We start from the raw sequence: 22,201 nt of genomic DNA on the forward strand, positions 1-22,201 counted from the left end.
ATTTTATTTTTTTCTTCACAAAAATTTATTCTCTTACTTTTGTCTATATCACACCGTCTTTTTAATTTTCACATTAACAAAACCAAAATTATATTGTTATTTCAAAATATAAAAGGATTACAAATCTTCTTGACAAATGAATTTCTATTAATTTATATTATTATTTTATAAATGAATCCAGAAATAATCATAATAAACAGTACTAAATTGTGTAATTAATTACAGAAATTTTAAGTGTGCCAAATACTTCGTAATTTCAAATGGTTCTAAAAAGAATAATTTCAACTGTACATTCAGAGATAGTACATATCAATTGCAACAAAGAAAATAAAGTAATTTCTTTTTGCAGATTTTAGCCTAAAATACAACACTTTGTGTACAAAATCATATGAACATTTTTTAGAAAAGCAGCGTAGATAATATTAACCTATACAAAATTCAAAAATATTTTTGGTATTGACTACTTCTGTTGACGAAAAGTAATGCTAGAGGAGATGTCCCTTTACAATATCCCACTCACAAAATTTGTAAACTATGTGTTTACAATATTTTGTGATATACTATAAGGTTTGCCAAATGGTGCACAAAATTATGCCCAAAGATAGAATACAGATGTATAGAAGTATCTGATACATAACATCTTACAGAAAAATATCTACAATGCAAGTCATAATTTATACATATATCAGAACATGGCATTCATATTTTCAGACCTGTGGAACATTATGTCACAAGACAAATGATACAAAATACCAGAACATGGCATTCATATTTTCAGACCTGTGGAACATTATGTCACAAGACAAATGATACAAAGTCAAAAATAACATTGCAACATTAAACTATAGAAATAAGTTCAGACACAACATAAATTACAAAAAATGGTTCAAATGGCTCTGAGCACTATGGGTCTTAACATCTGTGGTCATCAGTCCCCTAGAACTTAGAACTACTTAAATCTAATGAACCTAAGGACATCACACACGTCCATGCCCGAGGCAGGATTCAATCCCGCGACCCTAGCAGTCGCGCGGTTCCGGACTGAGCGCCTAGAACCGTTCAAGCACCGCGGCCGACTCATAAATTATAAATTGCAAGTTTGCATCCATAAATTCACAACTTCAAAATCTTCAAAAGAAAAGAGAAAAAAAATTCAGAGCGTAAAGATATACACCAGAGTATTTAAGGGTATGTCTCATAAAAGGACAACATAATGAAAAATATTAGGGCCTAAGCTTACGATGTGGGGACTGACCCATGAATCCAAACCACACTGGGTACAAACCAGCAAAAAATGTTTTGACACAACAAAATGAATAAAGTTCATAATCATGTCAATACGTTTAATCATATGTAAAGAGTAATTATAGGAAGCATTTAGCCTCAATCAATAGTTGCACGCTCTCCTTGAGTACACATGCACAGTCGCGATGACCAGGGATACCCAAAGCAGAGTTAAGCATGAGTTTGCCCACAACTCAAGTTCCAATGAGATTCAATATTGTAGTACTCAGGATAAATATAGGTAATCAGAGTCATAAATAGCTTTGAATTATGATATAATTAAGTAGCTTGGAGACCAAATTCAGTGTATGAAATCAGACATGTATACTTCTTGTTATACTGTCTGTACTAGTAAATGGCTTTCACTCTATTTGCTAATTGTTCATACAAACAAACCTATGTACACAGAGGCCTAGAAGATTCATTTACAATTGATAAAAAAACACACACACACTGATTTAAAGTTACATAATGTACTGGGAAGTTGATCCCCCTACTTGAAAAAACATACATTTATGTGGAATAACACTGTCTTTGGAAGTAACTGTTTTTTTTTTCCTAAACAAATAGTTCAACAAATTTTTCATATAGGATAATTTCTTGGCTAACAATTCACAAATCCCTGTCACAACACTGATGTAGTTGACAGATTCTTGAGTACATCCACCCATGATCTCTTGTAAGTCAACTGGACCAGCAGGGTACAGCCATACAGAATTGTGGAAGTGGATCCACCCAAATCTTTCAGTTTCCTCTCTAGATTTCTCACCACACAGCCCAATGGATAGGAAACTCCCTGTCTAGCATTCACATCAAATCCTGAAACATTGTTCTGTGTACTATATGTGCAGTTCAATACCTTCCTCACATCACATGGCATATGCTCTCCCTGTTTATATTGCAAAAGCAAGTTTGGCTCTGAGCACTATGGGACTTGACATCTCTGGTCATCAGTCCAAAAGCAAGTATATATGATTTACATCAGATAGGATTAAAAAGGGTTCACATATGAAACTTTTATACACAGAGTTAGATGCAATGAAAAAATGAAGTAGTAAGGTGATAAAGCACAAATATATTAAAGTTCAAGTCTTGGTCCAGCACACAGTTTTAATCTGCCAGGAAGTTTCATTTCAGTGCACACTCAACTGCAGAGTGAAAATCTCATTCTGGACACAAATATATTATAAAACATAATTATATAGTTGTATGAATCTGCAAATATAGTGTATCATAGATTCAAACTCAGTCAGTAGATAAGACAGAACTTTAGAAATCACATCATCTTACATACTACATTCCTGACATGGGAGAAAGAAAAGGAAACAAAAAAAAATTAGATACTTACTGATCATGTCTATAAGTTTTCAGTTCAGTGATACTGCGTAATCCAGACTACTTCTTAGATTTAGGATACACAAGTATGTATGCATTAGGATGTGGATTTTCAAGAATTTCGAATGGTCCTATATAAATATCAAAAAATTTCTTTATCTCAGCTGTCAACACTTTAGATTTCTCTTTGGCTTTCACCAACAAAAGATCTCCTACCTCAAACTTTAAAAATTTGCCTTTACCATCATGTGTCTGCTTTCTCCTCCCCCTACTTTTTCATCGTCTCCCTGACACACTCTTCCCTCTCTTGCAGTTACAGAATTTTACATGGAGGGAACTCAGCATTCTCAGAAATAAAAAGTTATTTGTTCTGTGATTAAACATGATTTCAGTTGGTGAAAAACCTGTTGAAGAATGTTATAACCTGTTCATAATATCCTCAAAATCACTGATGTAATCTATCTAACTGGTATGATTCTTACTACAATATATTCTAAACAGGCTTCCAATTTCTCTCATATATCTTTCTGCAGGGTTCTTCAATGGGTGGTTAGAATATGCCTTCTTTTGGGGTTACCAACAAAATCTTTCCAAGCTTGTGATGTAAACAGAAACGTAATGTCAGATAAAATTGTTTTAGGAACACCCATCTGATGAAAATATGTATTTTCAAACTTAGAGATGATTTGCTTACTGTTAGGTTTCTTAAGAGGAAACAGCTTTATGAACTTCGAAAATACATCAACCACCACAAAAACATAACAAAATCCATTCTCAGACTTAAGCAAAGGTCCATAAGTGTACAAAGACATGAGATCTAGATTACTATTAAGCAGTCTGTTTTGCATTTGCCCTCTACTTGTTTGGTTACTTACCTTCACTCTTTGACATCTGACACAGCTGGCGGTCTTCTTCTTGACTCTCCTTCGTATGCTATAAAAACAAATGTCTTCCTGAATATTTTATGTGCATTTGGTTGATCCACAATGACCAAAACTCTCATGTGTATAAGTAATTATAGTAAATATAATAGAGAGAAACATTCCACGTGGGAAAAATATATCTAAAAACAAAGATGATGTGACTTACCAAATGAAAGCGCTGGCAGGTTGATAGACACACAAACAAACACAAACATACACACAAAATTCAAGCTTTTGCAAGCAATGGTTGCTTCATCAGGAAAGAGGGAAGGAGTGGGAAAGACGAAAGGATGTGGGTTTTAAGGGAGAGGGTAAGGAGTCATTCCAATCCCGGGAGTGGAAAGACTTACCTTAGGGGGGAAAAAGGACAGGTATATGCTAGCACACACACACACACACACACACACACACACACACACACACACACACACACACATATCCATCCGCACATACACAGACACAAGCAGACATTTGTAAAGACAAAGAGTTTGGGCAGAGATGTCAGTCAAGGCGGAAGTACAAAGGCAAAGATGTTGTTGAATGACAGGTGAGGTATGAGCGGCGGCAACTTGAAATTAACGGAGGTTGAGGCCTGGCGGGTTACAAGCAGAGAGGATATGCTGAAGGGCAAGTTCCCATCTACGGAGTTCTGACAGGTTGGCGTTAGTGGGAAGTATCCAGATAACCCGGATGGTGTAACACTGTGCCAAGATGTGCTGGCCATGCACCAAGGCATGTTTAGCCACAGGGTCATCCTCATTACCAACAAACACTGTCTGCCTGTGTCCATTCATGCAAATGGACAGTTTGTTGCTGGTCATTCCAACATAGAAGGCTTCACAGTGTAGGCAGGTCAGTTGGTAAATCACGTGGGTGCTTTCACACGTGGCTCTGCCTTTGATCGTGTACACCTTCCGGGTTACAGGACTGGAGTAGGTGGTGGTGGGAGGGTGCATGGGACAGGTTTTACACTGGGGGTGGTTATAAGGGTAGGAGCCAGAGGGTAGGGAAGGTGGTTTGGGGATTTCATAGGGATGAACTAAGAGGTTACGAAGGTTAGGTGGATGGCGGATAGACACTCTAGGTGGAGTGAGGAGGATTTCATGAAGGATGGAGCTCATTTCAGGGCAGGATTTGAGGAAGTTGTATCCCTGCTGGAGAGCCACATTCAGAATCTGATCCAGTCCCGGAAAGTATCCTGTCACAAGTGGGGCACTTTTGGGGTTCTTCTGTGGGAAGTTCCGGGTTTGAGGAGATGAGGAAGTGGCTCTGGTTATTTGCTTCTGTACCAGGTCGGGAGGGTAGTTACGGGATGCGAAAGCTGCTTTCAGGTTGTTGGTGTAATGGTTCAAGGATTCCGGACTGGAGCAGATTCGTTTGCCACGAAGACCTAGGCTGTAGGGAAGGGACCGTTTGATGTGGAATGGGTGGCAGCTGTCATAATGGAGGTACTGTTGCTTGTTGGTGGGTTTGATGTGGACGGACGTGTGAAGCTGGCTATTGGTCAGGTGGAGGTCAATGTCAAGTAAAGTGGCATGGGATTTAGAGTAGGACCAGGTGAATCTGATGGAACCAAAGGAGTTGAGGTTGGAGAGGAAATTCTGGAGTTCTTCTTCACTGTGAGTCCAGATCATGAAGATGTAGAAGGCTTCCTCTAAGCGACCCATAAATACACTCCTGGAAATTGAAATAAGAACACCGTGAATTCATTGTCCCAGGAAGGGGAAACTTTATTGACACATTCCTGGGGTCAGATACATCACACGATCACACTGACAGAACCACAGGCACATAGACACAGGCAACAGAGCATGCACAATGTCGGCACTAGTACAGTGTATATCCACCTTTCGCAGCAATGCAGGCTGCTATTCTCCCATGGAGACGATCGTAGAGATGCTGGATGTAGTCCTGTGGAACGGCTTGCCATGCCATTTCCACCTGGCGCCTCAGTTGGACCAGCATTCGTGCTGGACGTGCAGACCGCGTGAGACGACGCTTCATCCAGTCCCAAACATGCTCAATGGGGGACAGATCCGGAGATCTTGCTGGCCAGGGTAGTTGACTTACACCTTCTAGAGCACGTTGGGTGGCACGGGATACATGCGGACGTGCATTGTCCTGTTGGAACAGCAAGTTCCCTTGCCGATCTAGGAATGGTAAAACAATGGGTTCGATGACGGTTTGGATGTACCGTGCACTATTCAGTGTCCCCTCGACAATCACCAGTGGTGTACGGCCAGTGTAGGAGATCGCTCCCCACACCATGATGCCGGGTGTTGGCCCTGTGTGCCTCGGTCATATGCAGTCCTGATTGTGGCGCTCACCTGCACGGCGCCAAACACGCATACGACCATCATTGGCACCAAGGCAGAAGCGACTCTCATCACTGAAGACGACACGTCTCCATTCGTCCCTCCATTCACGCCTGTCGCGACACCACTGGAGGCGGGCTGCACGATGTTGGGGCGTGAGCGGAAGACGGCCTAACGGTGTGCGGGACCATAGCCCAGCTTCATGGAGACGGTTGCGAATGGTCCTCGCCGATACCCCAGGAGCAACAGTGTCACTAATTTGCTGGGAAGTGGCGGTGTGGTCCCGTACGGCACTGCGTAGGATCCTACGGTCTTGGCGTGCATCCGTGCATCGCTGCGGTCCGGTCCCAGGTCGACGGGCACGTGCACCTTCCGCCGACCACTGGCGACAACATCGATGTACTGTGGTGACCTCACGCCCCACGTGTTGAGCAATTCGGCGGTACGTCCACCCGGCCTCCCGCATGCCCACATACGTGTGGTCCCGTACGGCACTGCGTAGGATCCTACGGTCTTGGCGTGCATCCGTGCGTCGCTGCGGTCCGGTCCCAGGTCGACGGGCACGTGCACCTTCCGCCGACCACTGGCGACAACATCGATGTACTGTGGTGACCTCACGCCCCACGTGTTGAGCAATTCGGCGGTACGTCCACCCGGCCTCCCACATGCCCACTATACGCCCTCGCTCAAAGTCCGTCAACTGCACATACGGTTCACGTCCATGCTGTCGCGGCATGCTACCAGTGTTAAAGACTGCGATGGAGCTCCGTATGCCACGGCAAACTGGCTGACACTGACGGCGGCGGTGCACAAATGCTGCGCAGCTAGCGCCATTCGACGGCCAACACCGCGGTTCCTGGTGTGTCCGCTGTGCCGTGCGTGTGATCATTGCTTGTACAGCCCTCTCGCAGTGTCCGGAGCAAGTATGGTGGGTCTGACACACCGGTGTCAATGTGTTCTTTTTTCTATTTCCAGGAGTGTAGGTTGGCGTATGAGGGGGCCATCCTGGTACCCATGGCTGTTCCCTTTAGTTGTTGGTATGTCTGGCCATTGAAAGTGAAGAAGTTGTGGGTCAGGATGAAGCTGGCTAAGGTAATGAGGAAAGAGTTTTAGGTAGGGTGGCAGGTGATCAGCGTAAGAGGAAGTGCTCCATCGCAGCGAGGCCCTGGATGTGCAGAATATTTGTGTATAAGGAAGTGGCATCAATGGTTACAAGGATGGTTTCTGGGGGTAACAGATTGGGTAAGGATTCCAGGCGTTTGAGAAAGTGGTTGGTGTCTTTGATGAAGGATGGGAGACTGCATGTAATGGGTTGAAGGTGTTGATCTACGTGGGCAGAGATACATTCTGTGGGGGCTTGGTAACCAGCTACAATGGGGTGGCCAGGATGATTGCGTTTGTGAATTTTAGGAAGAAGGTAGAAGGTAGCGGTGCGGGGTGTCAGTGGGGTCAGGAGGTAGATGGAGTCAGGTGAAATGTTTTGTAGGGGGCCTAAGGTTCTGAGGATTCCTTGAAGCTCCGCCTGGACATCAGGAATGGGATTACCTAGGCAAACTTTGTAAGCAGTGTTGTCTGAAAGCTGACGCTGTCCCTCAGCCACATACTCCCGACGATCACCCTCTCCAAACCTTCCAGGAATTTCTGACTTCCAGCCTTGCCACTCAATCCTTCTTAAAAAACCTTATTCCTACTCCCAACATCACCACTGCTGAAGCCCAGGCTACCTGTGATCTGAAGGCTGACCGATCCGTCGTCATTCTTCTGGCGGACAAGGGTTCCATGACCGTGGTACTTGATCGTCGGGAGTATGTGGCTGAGGGACTGCGTCAGCTTTCAGACAACACTACTTACAAAGTTTGCCAAGGTAATCCCATTCCTGATGTCCAGGTGGAGCTTCAAGGAATCCTCAGAACCTTAGGCCCCCTACAAAACCTTTCACCTGACTCCATCAACCTCCTGACCCCACCGACACCCCGCACCCCTACCTTCTACCTTCTTCCTAAAATTCACAAACGCAATCATCCTGGCCACCCCATTGTAGCGGGTTACCAAGACTCCACAGAACGTATCTCTGCCTATGTAGATCAACACCTTCAACCCATTAGATGCAGTCTCCCATCCTTCATCAAAGACACCAACCACTTTCTCGAACACCTGGAATCCTTACCCAATCTGTTACCCCCAGAAACCATCCTTGTAACCATTGATGCCACTTCCTTACACACAAATATTCTGCACGTCCAGGGCCTCGCTGCGATGGAGCACTTCCTTTTACGCCGATCACCTGCGAGCCTACCTAAAACCTCTTTCCTCATTACCTTAGCCAGCTTCATCCTGACCCACAACTTCTTCACTTTCGAAGGCCAGACATACCAACAACTAAAGGGAACAGCCATGGGTACCAGGATGGCCCCCTAATACGCCAACCTATTTATGGGTCACTTAGAGGAAGCCTTCTTGGTTACCCAAGCCTGCCAACCCAAAGTTTGGTACAGATTTATTGATGACATCTTCATGATCTGGACTCACAGTGAAGAAGAACTCCAGAATTTCCTCTCCAACCTCAACTCCTTTGGTTCCATCAGATTCACCTGGTCCTACTCCAAATCCCATGCCACTTTCCTTGACGTTGACCTCCACCTGTCCAATGGCCAGTTTCACACGTCCGTCCACATCAAACCCACCAACAAACAACAGTACCTCCATTATGACAGCTGCCACCCATTCCACATCAAACGGTCCCTTCCCTACAGCCTAGGTCTTCATGGCAAACGAATCTGCTCCAGTCCGGAATCCCTGAACCATTACACCAACAACCTGAAAACAGCTTTCGCATCCCGCAACTACCCTCCCGACCTGGTACAGAAGCAAATAACCAGAGCCACTTCCTCATCCCCTCAAACCCAGAACCTCCCACAGAAGAACCCCAAAAGTGCCCCACTTGTGACAGGATACTTTCCGGGACTGGATCAGATTCTGAATGTGGCTCTCCAGCAGGGATACAACTTCCTCAAATCCTGCCCTTAAATGAGATCCATCCTTCACGAAATCCTCCCCACTCCACCAAGAGTGTCTTTCCGCCGTTCACCTAACCTTCGTAACCTCTTATGGATAGTTTTTATGAGGCACTCTGTGATGTAGTTGTTAGAGCAAAGGACAAGGACAGCGTTCTGCTAATGGGTGATTTTAACGCCAGGATTGGAAATCGAACAGAAGGGTATGAAAAGGTTATGGGTAAATTTGGAGAGGATATGGAGGCCAACAGGAACGGGAAACAAATCTTGATTTCTGTGCCAGTATGGGCTTAGTAATCACAAACTCCTTTTTTAAACATAAGAACATTCACCGGTATACTTGGGAAAGCAGGGGAACCAGATCTGTCATTGACTATATAAAAACAGATCAGGAATTCAGGAAGGCTGTGAGGGACACATGTGTATTCAGGGGATTCTTTGATGACACTGATCATTATTTAATCTGCAGTGAAATTGGGATTGTGATGCCGAAAGTGCAGGAGGTCAGGTCCATATGTAGGAGGATAAGAGTGGAGAAACTTCAGGATAAGGAAATCAGGCACAAGTACATAACAGCGATCTCAGAAAGGTACCAGCTAGTTGAATGTAGTCAATTACAGTCATTGGAAAAGGAATGGACAAGGTACAGGGACACAGTACTAGAAATGGCTAAAGAATGTCTTGGAACAGTAGTGTGTAAAAGTAGGATGAAGCAAACAGCTTGGTGGAATGATACAGTCAAGGCAGCCTGTAAAAGGAAAAAGAAGGCGTATCAAAAATGGCTACATACCAGAACCCAGGTAGACAGAGAAAGTTATGTTGAAGAAAGAAACAAAGCCAAACAGATAATTGCAGCATCCAAGAAAAAATCGTGGGAAGACTTTAGAAACAGATTGGAGACTATGGGTCAAGCTGCTGGAAAACCATTCTGGAGTGTAATTAGCAGTCTTCGAAAGGGAGGTAAGAAGGAAATGACAAGTATTTTGGACAGGTCAGGAAAACTGCTGGTGAATCCTGTGGATGCCTTGGGCAGATGGAGGGAATATTTTGAAGAGTTGCTCAATGTAGGTGAAAATGCGATCAGTAATGTTTCAGATTTCGAGGTAGAATGGGATAGGAATGATGATGGAAATAGGATCACATTGGAGGAAGTGGAAAAAATGGTCAATAGATTGCAGTGCAATAAAGCGGCTGGGGTGGATGAAATTAAGTCGGAAGTCATCAAATACAGTGGAATGTCAGGTCTTAAATGGCTACACAGGATAATTGAAATGGCCTGGGAGTCGGGACAGGTTCCATCAGACTGGACAAAAGCAGTAATCACACTTTAAACATGGAAACAGAAAAGATTGTAACAACTACAGAGGTATCTCTTTAATCAGCGTTGTGGGTAAAATCTTCTCAGGTATTGTTGAAAGGAAAGTGCGAGTATTAGTTGAGGACCAATTGGATGAAAATCAGTGTGAGTTTAGGCCTCTTAGAGGTTGTCAGGACCAGATCTTTAGCTTACGGCAAATAATGGAGAAGTGTTATGAGTGGAACAGGGAATTGTATCTATGCTTTATAGATCTAGAAAAGGCATATGACCGGGTTCCTAGGAGGAAGTTATTGTCTGTTCTACAAGATTATGGAATAGGAGGCAAACTTTTGCAAGCAATTAAAGGTCTTTACATGGATAGTCAGGCAGTAGTTAGAGTTGACGGTAAATTGAGTTCATGGTTCAGAGTAGTTTCAGGGGTAAGACAAGGCTGCAACCTGTCTCCACTGTTGTTCATATTATTTATGGATCATATGTTGAAAACAATAGACTGGCTGGGTGAGATTAAGATATGTGAACACAAAATAAGCAGTCTTACTTATGCGGATGACTTAGTTGTGATGGCAGATTCGATTGAAAGTTTGCAAAGTAATATTTCAGAGCTAGATCAGAAATGTAAGGACTATGGTATGAAGATTAGCATCTCCAAAACGAAAGTAATGTCAGTGGGAAAGAAATATAAACGGATTGAGTGCCAAATAGGAGGAACAAAGTTAGAAAAGGTGGACGGTTTCAAGTACTTAGGATGCATATTCTCACAGGATGGCAACATAGTGAAAGAACTGGAAGCGAGGTGTAGCAAAGCTAATGCAGTGAGCGCTCAGCTACGATCTACTCTCTTCTGCTAGAAGGAAGTCAGTACCAAGACTAAGTTATCTGTGCACCGTTCAATCTTTCGACCAACTTTGTTGTATGGGAGCGAAAGCTGGGTGGATTCAGGCTACCTTATCAACAAGGTTGAGGTTACGGATATGAAAGTAGCTACGATGATTGCAGGTACTAGTAGATGGGAACAATGGCAGGAGGGTGTCCACAATGAGGAAATCAAAGAAAAACTGGGAATGAACTCTATAGATGTAGCGGTCAGGGCGAACAGGCTTAGATGGTGGGGTCATGTTACACGCATGGGAGAAGCAAGGTTACCCAAGAGACTCATGGATTCAGCAGTAGAGGGTAGGAGGAGTCGGGGCAGACTGAGGAGAAGGTACCTGGATTCGGTTAAGAATGATTTTGAAGTAATAGGTTTAACATCAGAAGAGGCACCAAAGTTAGCACTGAATAGGGGATCATGGAGGAACTGTATAAGGGGGGCTATGCTCCAGACTGAACGCTGAAAGGCATAATCAGTCTTAAATGATGATGATGATGATGATGATATATATATATATAAATGAAACACTAATTTTGAATTGAAAAGTAAAAACATTTTATTCAAAGTACTGACCATTGCTTTCTATACATTTTGACCACCTTTCAGGAAATTTGTGGACACCACACCAATAGAATTGCTCATCTTTTGAAGCAAACCAGTCAGACACCCAATTTTCGACTTCTACATCTACATCTACATCCATACTCCGCAAGCCACCTGACGGTGTGTGGCGGAGGGTACCTTCAGTACCTCTATTGGTTCTCCCTTCTATTCCAGTCTCGTATTATTCGTGGAAAGAAGGATTGTCGGTATGCCTCTGTGTGGGCTCTAATCTCTCTGATTTCATCCTCATGGTCTCTTCGCGAGATATACGTAGGAGGGAGCAATATACTGCTTGACTCTTCGGTGAAGGTATGTTCTTGAAACTTTGACAAAAGCCCATACCGAGCTACTGAGCGTCTCTCCTGCAGAGTCTTCCACTGGAGTTTATCTATCATCTCCGTAACGCTTTCGCAATTACTAAATGATCCTGTAACAAAGCGCGCTGCTCTCCGTTGGATCTCCCCTATGTCTTGTATCAACCCTATCTGGTACGGATCCCACACTGCTGAGCAGTATTCAAGCAGTGGGCGAACAAGCGTACTGTAACCTACTTCCTTTGTTTTCGGATTGCATTTCCTTAGGATTCTTCCAATGAATCTCAGTCTGGCATCTGCTTTACCGACAATCAACATTACATGATCATTCCATTTTAAATCACTCCTAATGCGTACTCCCAGATAATTTATGGTATTAACTGCTTCCAGTTGCTGACCTGCTATTTTGTAGCTAAATGATAAAGGATCTATCTTTCTGTGTATTCGCAGCACATTACACTTGTCTACATTGAGATTCGTAGGAATCGAAGTGTTTCTCAGCCAATGCGTGTCCCATTGATGAAAACAAATGGTAGTCGGAAGGGGCCAAGTCTGGTGAATACAGCAGGTGAGGTAGCAGCTCCCAGCCAATTGTTTTGATTGTATCCTGTACCAGTTTTGCTTCGTGTGCAGGTGCATTGCCATGTAAAAAAATTACTTTGCCATGTCTTCTGGCCCATTCTGGACTTTTTTTTCGATAAATGCATAGTTTAAATTGATCATTTGTTGTCTGTAGTGATTAGTATTCACATTTTCACTGGGTTTTAGAAGCTCATGATACACCACACCTTTCTGATCCCACCAAACACAGAGCATTGTCTTCTTGCTGAATCGATCTGGTTTTGCAGTTGATGTTGATGGTTGTCCCAGATTAACCCATGATTTTTCTCGTTTAGAATTCTTAAAATAAATCCATTTTTCATTGCCAGTAACAATTCAATGCAAAATTGATTTTCTTTCATGTCTTTGAAGCAAAATTCGACAAATGGTTTTTCGGTTTACCATCTGTCTTTCATTCAACTCATGTGGCACCCATTTTCCCTACTTTTGGATCTTTCCCGTAGCTTTAAAATGGTCAGAGTTTGTTTGTTGTGCAACATTTAGCATTGCTGCCATTTGCTTCTGACTCAAAGTATCATCTTCATCCAATATTGCTTGCAATTCGGCGTCTTAGAACTTTTTTGGTGGTCTTCTATGTTCTTCATTTCTTACTTCAAAATCATTATTTCTGAACCGTTGAAACAATCTTTTGCATGTTTCTTCTGATAGAGCATGATCACCATGTGCCTCGACAAGCATTCGATACGACTCTGCAGCACATTTTTCAAATGAAAACAAAAAATTAATGCTTTCCTCAAATCATCACTTTCTAGTACAAAATTCGACATTGTTAACACAATGAAAACATATGATGCTGTTTGTTCCCTGACTTGATGTATACTAAATATCATTGACAGATGTCATACCAACCAAACAAAAAAAAATTAAGGCTAATTCACAACAAATGTTCCCTATCGACACATTTGTATCTTAACGCTCATTTCACACCGCTACACCTGGTAATACAAAAAGGAAGAGACAAATCTGGTCTGAACAATATCTGACTTTGACACAACTGTCCTTTGATCTCATCAAAAGCATCCTGACATTCCTGATTCCAATCCCAAACAGTATTCTTCTTCAAAAACTCACACAGGCATGGCGCATTCAAAGATTTGCTGCTACAAAATTTTCTATAAAATCCAGTTAACACAAAAAGTGAAGTCGAAGTAGATACTCCGTGCGAATTGGTATGGGTGGAGGTTATACTTAACAGCCGAACTAAGTTAATAATTGGCTCCTTCTAATGGCCCCGAGACTCCGATGATATATTTGCTGAACAGCTCAGAGAAAATTTGAGTCTCATAACAAATAAATACCCCACTCATACGGTTGTAGTTGGTGGGGACTTCGACCTTCCCTCAATATGTTGGCAAAAATACTTGTTCACAACCGGTGGTAGGCAGAAAACATCTTCCGAGTTTGTCCTAAAAGCTTTCTCTGAAAATTATTTCGAGCAGTTAGTCCACGAACCCACGTGAATTGTAAATGGTTGCAAAAACACACTTGACCTCTTAGCCACAAACAATAAAGAGCTAATAGAGAGCATCATGACTGATACAGGGATTAGTGATCACAGGGTCATTGTAGCTAGGCTCAATACCGTTTCTTCCAAATCCACCAGAAACAAACGCAAAATAATTTTATTTAAAAAAGCGGATAAAGTGTCACTAGAAGCCTTCCTAAGAGACAATCTCCATTCCTTCCGAACTGACTATGCAAATGTAGATGAGATGTGGCTCAAATTCAAAGATATAGTAGCAACAGCAATTGAGAGATTCATACCTCATAAATTGGTAAGAGATGGAACTGATCCCCCATGGTACACAAATCAGGTCCGAACGCTGTTGCAGAGGCAATGGAAAAAGCGTGCGAAGTTCAGAAGAACGCGAAATCCCGAAGATTGGCTAAAATTTACAGACACGCGAAATTTGGCACGGACTTCAATGCAAGATGCCTTTAATAGGTTCCACAATGAAACATTGTCTTGAAATCTGGTAGAAAATCCGAAGAAATTCAGGTCGTATGTAAAGTACACAAGCGGCAAGATGCAGCCATACCTTTGCTGCGCAGTGCCGATGGTACTGTTACCGACGACTGTGCTGCTTAAGTGGAGTTACTGAACGCAGTTTTCTGAAATTCCTTCACCAGGGAAGACGAATGGAATATTCCAGAATTTGAAACATGAACAGCTGCTAGCATGAGTTTCTTAGAAGTAGATACCTTAGGGGTTGCGAAGCAACTCAAATCGCTTGATACGGGCAAGTCTTTAGGTCCAGATTGTATACCGATTAGGTTCCTTTCAGGTTACGCTGATACAATAGCTCCCTACTTAGCAATTATATACAACCACTCGCTCACCAATAGATCTGTACCTACAGATCAGAAAACTGCGCAGATCGCACCAGTGTTTAAGAAGGGCAGTAGGAGTAATCCATCAAACTACAGACCTATATCATTGACGTCGGTTTGCAGTAGGGTTTTGGAGCATATACTGTATTCAAACATTATGAATCACCTCGAAGGGAATGATCTATTGATACGTAATCAGCATGGTTTCAGAAAACATTGTTCTTGTGCAACGCAGCTAGCTCTTTATTCGCACGACGTAATGGCCACTATCGACAGGGGATCTCAGGTTGATTCCGTATTTCTGGATTTCCGGAAAGCTTTTGACACCATTCCTCACAAGCGACTTCTAATCAAGCTGCGGGCCTATGGGGTATCACCTCAGTTGTGCGACTGGATTTGTGATTTCCTGTCAGGAAGGTCGCAGTTCATAGTAATAGACGGTAAATCATCGAGTAAAACTGAAGTGATATCAGGTGTTCCCCAGGGAAGCATCCTGGGACCTCTGCTGTTCCTGATCTATATAAATGACGTGGGTGACAATCTGAGCAGTTCTCTTAGGTTGTTCGCAGATGATGCTGTAATTTACCGTCTAGTAAGGTTAACCGAAGACCTATATCAGTTGCAAAGCGATTTAGAAAAGAATGCTGTATGGTGTGGCAGGTGGCAGTTGATGCTAAATAACAAAAAGTGTGAGGTGATCCACATGAGTTCCAAAAGAAATCCGTTGGAATTCGATTATTTGATAAATAGTACAATTCTCAAGGCTGTCAATTCAACTAAGTACCTGGGTGTTATTAAAATTACGAACAACTTCAGTTGGAAACACCACATAGACAATATTGTGGGGAAGGCGAGCCAAAGGTTGCGTTTCATTGGGAGGACACTTAGAAGATGCAACAAGTCCACTAAAGAGACAGCTTACACTACACTCGTTCGTCCTCTGTTAGAATATTGCTGCACGGTGTGGGATCCTTACCAGGTGGGATTGACGGAGGACATCAAAATGGTGCAAAAAAAGGGCAGCTCGTTTTGTATTATCATGTAATAGGGGAGAGAGTGTGGCAGATATGATACGCGAGTTGGGATGGAAGTCATTAAAGCAAAGATGTTTTTCGTCGCGGCGAGATCTATTTACGAAATTTCAGTCACCAACTTTCTTTTCTGAATGCGAAAATATTTTGTTGAGCCCAACCTACATAGATAGGAATGATCATCAAAATAAAATAAGAGAAATCAGAGCTCGAACAGAAAGGTTTAGGTGTTCGTTTTTCCCGTGCGCTGTTCGGGAGTGGAATGGTAGAGAGATAGTATGATTGTGGTTCGATGAACCCTCTGCCAAGCACTTACATGTGAATTGCAGAGTAGTCATGTAGATGTAGATGTAGATGTAGATGTAGAAGCTGTTTTTTGTAGTGAGGAGTTGGAAAATTAGTAATAGCATCAAGTTTCTCTTTATCAGGTGCAATTTCTTTCTCAGATAAAACATGTCCTAAAAATTTAACCTCTTCCACACCAAATTTACACTTACCTATTTTCAGACTCATACCTCCTGATTCTAATTTTGAAACCACATCTCGTAACAGATTTATACTTTGTTCCCAAGTCTTTTCAGTGACCAAAATGTCATCAACATACACAATTTATTTTGAACTCATTTCACTTCCCAACACAGAATCCAGAACTCTTATGAATTCAGCTACAGATTTATTTAGCCCAAATGGCACCACACACTATTGAAAACACTTACCTCCATATAAAAATACCAATGTACTTTCTAGAGTTAGTTTACAGTGGGATTTGGTGAAATCCAGAGGTCAAGTTCAAACTACTCATGTTTTTTATGTAATAAAATTTGTCTAACAGCTCATCCATGTTCTCAGGATGGTCATTCTCTCTAATAAGAAACTTATTAAGATGTCTAGAGTCCAAAACAATTCTCACTCCACCATTTCTCTTACTTGCCACGACTAAAGGATTATTGTCAGCACTCCTACTTCTCTCAAATATCCCCCCCCCCCCTCCCCATTTCCATTTTGTGAATTTCTTTCTCAACAGCTTCCATTTTTGAAAATGGTATATTATATGGCTTGAGAAAGAAAGGTTGAGATTTCTAAGGTAAAGCATGCACTGATAGCCTTTCAACGCTTACCTTAGAATCTACTACACTTTCAAAATCCTGATCCTCAGTCTCATCAAAATCTATGTCTGCCCCTGGTAGCTGAGTGGTCAGTGCGATGGAATGTCATATCTAACGGCCCAGGTTCGATTCCCAGCTGGGTCAGAGATCTTCTCTGCTCAGGGACTGGTGTTGTGTTGTCCTTATCATCATCATTTCATCCCCATTGACACGCAAGTTGCCGAAGTAGCATCAACTCGAAAGAATTGCACCAGGCAAACGGTCTACCCAACAGGAGGCCATACCCTCAGGGCACTTCCATCAAAATCTGTATCATCATCAAACACCTGGTACTCGCCTTGGTTTACTATGTTTTGCAAATACTTACAACTTTTCCCACAGTTAAAAACACAGAAATTAGTTTTCACATAAGTATTACTTTTAGGTTCCAAAATAAACCATTTTCTAGCATTCCATTCACAACAAGCCTCAACTTTCCCTATCCAATCCATACTGAGAATCATATTTTCTTCCAGACTAGAGGTCACTAAGCATCCATGTTCAAAGGTTTTGTCTTCTATGCTAAAAGTTAAAAGTACCTGAGATTTTACCAATTTGCTTTTCTTGCCTGTAGCTTCTCTTTATCTTTACACCTACAATGGGCATTTCGACAAAATTCTATCTATGCTTAATCTTGTCTCTAAATTGATCAGATATACCACAAATCATGCTTCCTGTATCAATGAAACAGTTCCCTTCCCACTGATCAATCTTTATCTTAATGTAAGGACACCCAAAATCTGAATCATCTTCTCTGTTATCAGACACTTCATGTAAAAGATCACTTTCAGTTTCATCAAATGTTACATTCACACTGTCTTTACAGTGTTTTGTTAACTTTACTGGTATCATAGCATTACTTTGGTTACTCATGTTGTCAGGTAAAGATTGAACACAATAAATGGATTCCATGGCACAACTAACATCACTTGTTACAGAAGGAACACAAGACACATTATTGTCAAAATGACACTTCTTGCTTAGATCTTCTTTCACTTAATTCCACGAATTTGGATACAAATTTTGACTAACAACAGCTAACTTATTCCAGAATGTGCGTTTATCTATGTCATCATCAGTCTGATCCCAAACAAACTTCAAAAAGTTTTCACCTTTATTCTCTAATCTCACAGATAACTCACCTTTACTGTTTGGATCATTACTCTGCATGACATTAATGAGAAACTTTGTGACTGGACTGGTATTCCATGACACTCACTTACAATATCACATACATCACTTACCTTACCTGTGTTCTCAACATCATTCACAAATAACTCTGAAACTTCATTATTCTTAATCTCCACAAATACCTGATACTCAAAATAACCATATTCCTCCAAAATTACTTCATCAGCAACATCACTAACAACACAAGCCTCATCTCCCTTAGTCACTTACCTCACCTACATTCATTTGCAATAAGCTGCCAGTCTCAGACTTACCAACCTCAGTTACTTCACAGCTCTAATTCACATCTACATAAAAAATACCACCTAGTTCAGATCCAGTACAGTCGTTACCTGATTTACATACATCAATAACACTGTTTTCCAACCAAGAGAAGAAATCATTAGTACATAGTACATCAAAATTCTCACTACTCTCACATTCAGGTTTGTGATTAGTACCTACATCACCATAAACATAGTATCCCAAAACTTTTGATCAAAACATCAATGAGAACTTTGATATTCCTTCTGTTCAATTTTAGATACCTGTGCCACATTATTAATACTGTTATTATTGTCTAATTGTAAATGTAAATTGGGCATCCTGTCCTTGTTGTGCTTCCTTGCCCCAAAACTGTGGACTTTCATTGAGCCGAACTGCTGTTTCCCAAATAGTTACTCCTACGATTGCTTCTTCTATTAAAATTCCCACTGTTATCCCCATTATTCATATCCTGCTGATGTTCAAAATTTCCCTCTCTATTGACACTTTGATCCTGATAGAAGTTACTATTATCACTATTTCTGTAATTCTTCCCATTGTGATTTCTATCATTCCAATTATTATATCCAAAAACAAAGATGATGTGACTTACCAAACGAAAGTGCTGGCAGGTTTATAGACACACAAACTGTGGTGTCACTGCCAGACACCACACTTGCTAGGTGGTAGCCTTTAAATCGGCCGCGGTCCGCTAGTATACGTCGGACCCGCGTGTCGCCACTATCAGTGATTGCAGACCGAGCGCCGCCACACGGCAGGTCTAGTCTAGAGAGACTCCCTAGCACACGCCCCAGTTGTACAGCCGACTTTGCTAGCGATGGTTCACTGTCTACATACGCTCTCATTTGCCGAGACGATAGTTAGCATAGCCTTCAGCTACGTCATTTGCTACGACCTAGCAAGGCGCCATTATCATTCGCTATTTATCTTGTGATGCATGTACCGTCAGACCGATGTTCACCAATTATGGATTAAAGTTAAGTATTCCAACAGCTACGACCTTTTTTGCTAAAGTCTAACTCCAGACCTCATGCCAGCCTGCATGAGCTTAACGCGTGCCTTTTGGCTACCAATCATAGTGGCTTGGCTGTCTTGCCAAGTCACAACACAAACATACACACAAAATTCAAGCTTTCGCAACCAACGGTTGCTTCATCAGAAAAGAGGGAAGGAGAGGGAAAGACAAAAGGATGTGGGTTTTAAGGGAGAGGGTAAGGAGCCATTCCAATCCCGGGAGCGGAAAGACTTACCTTAGGGGGAATAAAGGACAGATATACACTCACACACACATACATATCCATCTGCACATATACAGACACAAGCAGACATATGTAAAGGCAAAGAGTTTGGGCAGAGATGTCAGTCGAGGAGGAAGTTCAGAGGCAGAGATGTTGTTGAATGACAGGTGACGTCTGCTTGTGTCTGTGTATGTGCAGATGGATATATGTGTGTGTGTGTGTGTGTGTGTGTGTGTGTGTGTGTGTGTGTGTGTGTGTGTGTGTGTGTGTGTGTGCGCGCGCGCGCGCGCGCGCGCGCAAGTGTATATGTGTCCTTTTCCCCCCTAAGGTAAGTCTTTCCGCTCCCGGGATTGGAATGCCTCCTTACCCTCTCCCTTAAAACCCACATCCAATCGTCTTTCCCTCTGCTTCCCTCTTTCCTGATGAAGCAACCGTTGGTTGCGAAAGCTTGAATTTTGTGTGTATGTTTGTGTTTGTTTGTGTGTCTATCAACCTGCCAGTGCTTTCGTTTGGTAAGTCACATCATCTTTGTTTTTAGATATATTTTTCCCACGTGGAATGTTTCCCTCTATTATATTCCAATTATTATGGTACATACTTCTCTCTACTAACGTAGCCAGCATATCAACATATTGTAAATATTGTTCAAGACAATCCTCAGGTCCATGTACTAAATCCCATTGCAACCTTTCTGGTAACATCCTTTTACATGCATCAAGCAAGATTATTTCATCAAATGGTTTGTCAAGGTGTGTTAATTTTTTAAGTAGGTTCTTACAAAACTCTTTCAAAGAAGCGTCCCTGTTCCTATAATTAGGACCATTCAAAAATTCACTTTTTATTCTCCCCTGTTCAGCTTCTGACCAAAATTCATTTAAAAAAACTTTTCTCAAAACTTTGATATGTTTCCCACTAACTTAAATTTAAATTTACCCATGATAGAACTTTGCCTTCAAGACATCTTTTAACAAATTTAATTTTTTTGATTGTCATTCATGCCTGGCACAAAACTCTCTCTACAGTGGTGCAGGAAATCCACTGGATGTGAATTGTCTGATGGAAAAATTTTGATAGGAGTGTTGGACAATGCAATACCGTTGTTTGCACACAGACATTAATTAATACATATATCCTGAACTGCTGAAATTTTTTGATCTTCTTCTTCATCTTCTTCATCTTGGACAGTTTCCAGCCACTGGCTGGGTCTGTCGGGAACACAAGCCTCTCCATCGTGTTCTGTCTTTTGGTCTAAAACAGTTAAATTAGTTTGCACTTTGTTTTCAACATTTAAAATTTTTTGGTTTAAACTGGGATGACTCTGACATCATCACAACATTCTTCAACTGTCTTACTGATTCAATCAATTCATTTTCCAAAACAATAAATTCATTTTCTAAAACATTGTCTTTTTCATTCACACTTTTTAACCCCTCTGACAACACATTTTTTAGCTCTGAAACTTGATTACTAAGTTGGTCCATTTTATCTTTTACCCTGCCCATTTTACAATCGTTTTCAGTTCTTATTTCAGTTAACTGATTATTAACTGCACTAAATTTGTTATTTGTCTTCATTTCCTCTAGTTTTACCAAAAGTAACTACAGAATATCAGTTTTTACTATTTCTTTGCTGACTACAATTTCACTCAGTTCAGACATGTCCTGAGTGGATCCTAAATCTTTCACTTCTAAATGCTCCTACCCTCATATCTATTCATTTTTTTAACAAGCACACAAGTCCACAAACAAATGAACTTCACAAATGGTTTGTACTTATCTTTACTTTTTGAAGTCCCTGGTTGTAGTTGTAAAGTCCTCTTTCATTTGATCAGGTCTGTCATTGTTGGTAATACCTCGTTGCTGTTGATACTATTTACTTTGTTGGGCAGCCTTCAGTCTTCTTTCTTTACGTGACCAGAAATCCTTTCATACATACACTGCAAATGTACAAATCACTTTCCTTTCTTCTGCAAACAGACAAAACTTCATAATTAGTCAATTGATCATGGACAATGCCACCACTTGTAATCTCCCACTCTTTCAAAATTTGTTGTCATTGTCACTATTATTGCTGATTTTATGGTCTCTTTTTTTAAAACATACAAGACGAGTAAGATTTACAATAAACTTTTACTTATCTTCTTTTCTCATAGTTGGTTCCAGTTCTTCATGTCTAGGGGCTGATTCTTGAAGCTGAAATTTTCGTATTTTAGGATCTCATGGTTCCAATTGACACAATTAACTTTGAAGTAAGCCTGCTCTGCATTTTTCTGTTTTCTTCACCATAAGTTATTCTCTCACATTTTTCTATATCACACTGTCTTTTGAATTTTCACATTAACAAAGCTGAAATTACATTTTTATTGACACAGAAACAAAGATAACAAGAGCAAAGAAGGCAATG

At 41.5% G+C, this 22,201-nt stretch overlaps 1 protein-coding gene across 1 annotated transcript in view; it reads right to left on the reverse strand.

Moving 5' to 3' along the window:
- Positions 1-244: 244 nt before the first annotated feature.
- The window catches only part of LOC126190886 (uncharacterized), a 170,850-nt gene continuing 148,893 nt past the window's right edge, over positions 245-22,201 (reverse strand). The window contains exons 11-13 of the mRNA XM_049931496.1: positions 3,495-3,552; positions 781-2,103; positions 245-713 (exon numbers count right to left, since the gene is read on the reverse strand). Of these exons, the coding sequence (XP_049787453.1) occupies positions 2,092-2,103; positions 3,495-3,552 (70 nt within the window). The 3' untranslated portion in view covers positions 245-713; positions 781-2,091. The remainder of the gene's footprint in view (positions 714-780; positions 2,104-3,494; positions 3,553-22,201) is intronic.

The sequence above is a fragment of the Schistocerca cancellata genome, chromosome 6 (genome assembly GCF_023864275.1).
Source record: "Schistocerca cancellata isolate TAMUIC-IGC-003103 chromosome 6, iqSchCanc2.1, whole genome shotgun sequence".
Classification (NCBI taxonomy): domain Eukaryota; kingdom Metazoa; phylum Arthropoda; class Insecta; order Orthoptera; family Acrididae; genus Schistocerca; species Schistocerca cancellata.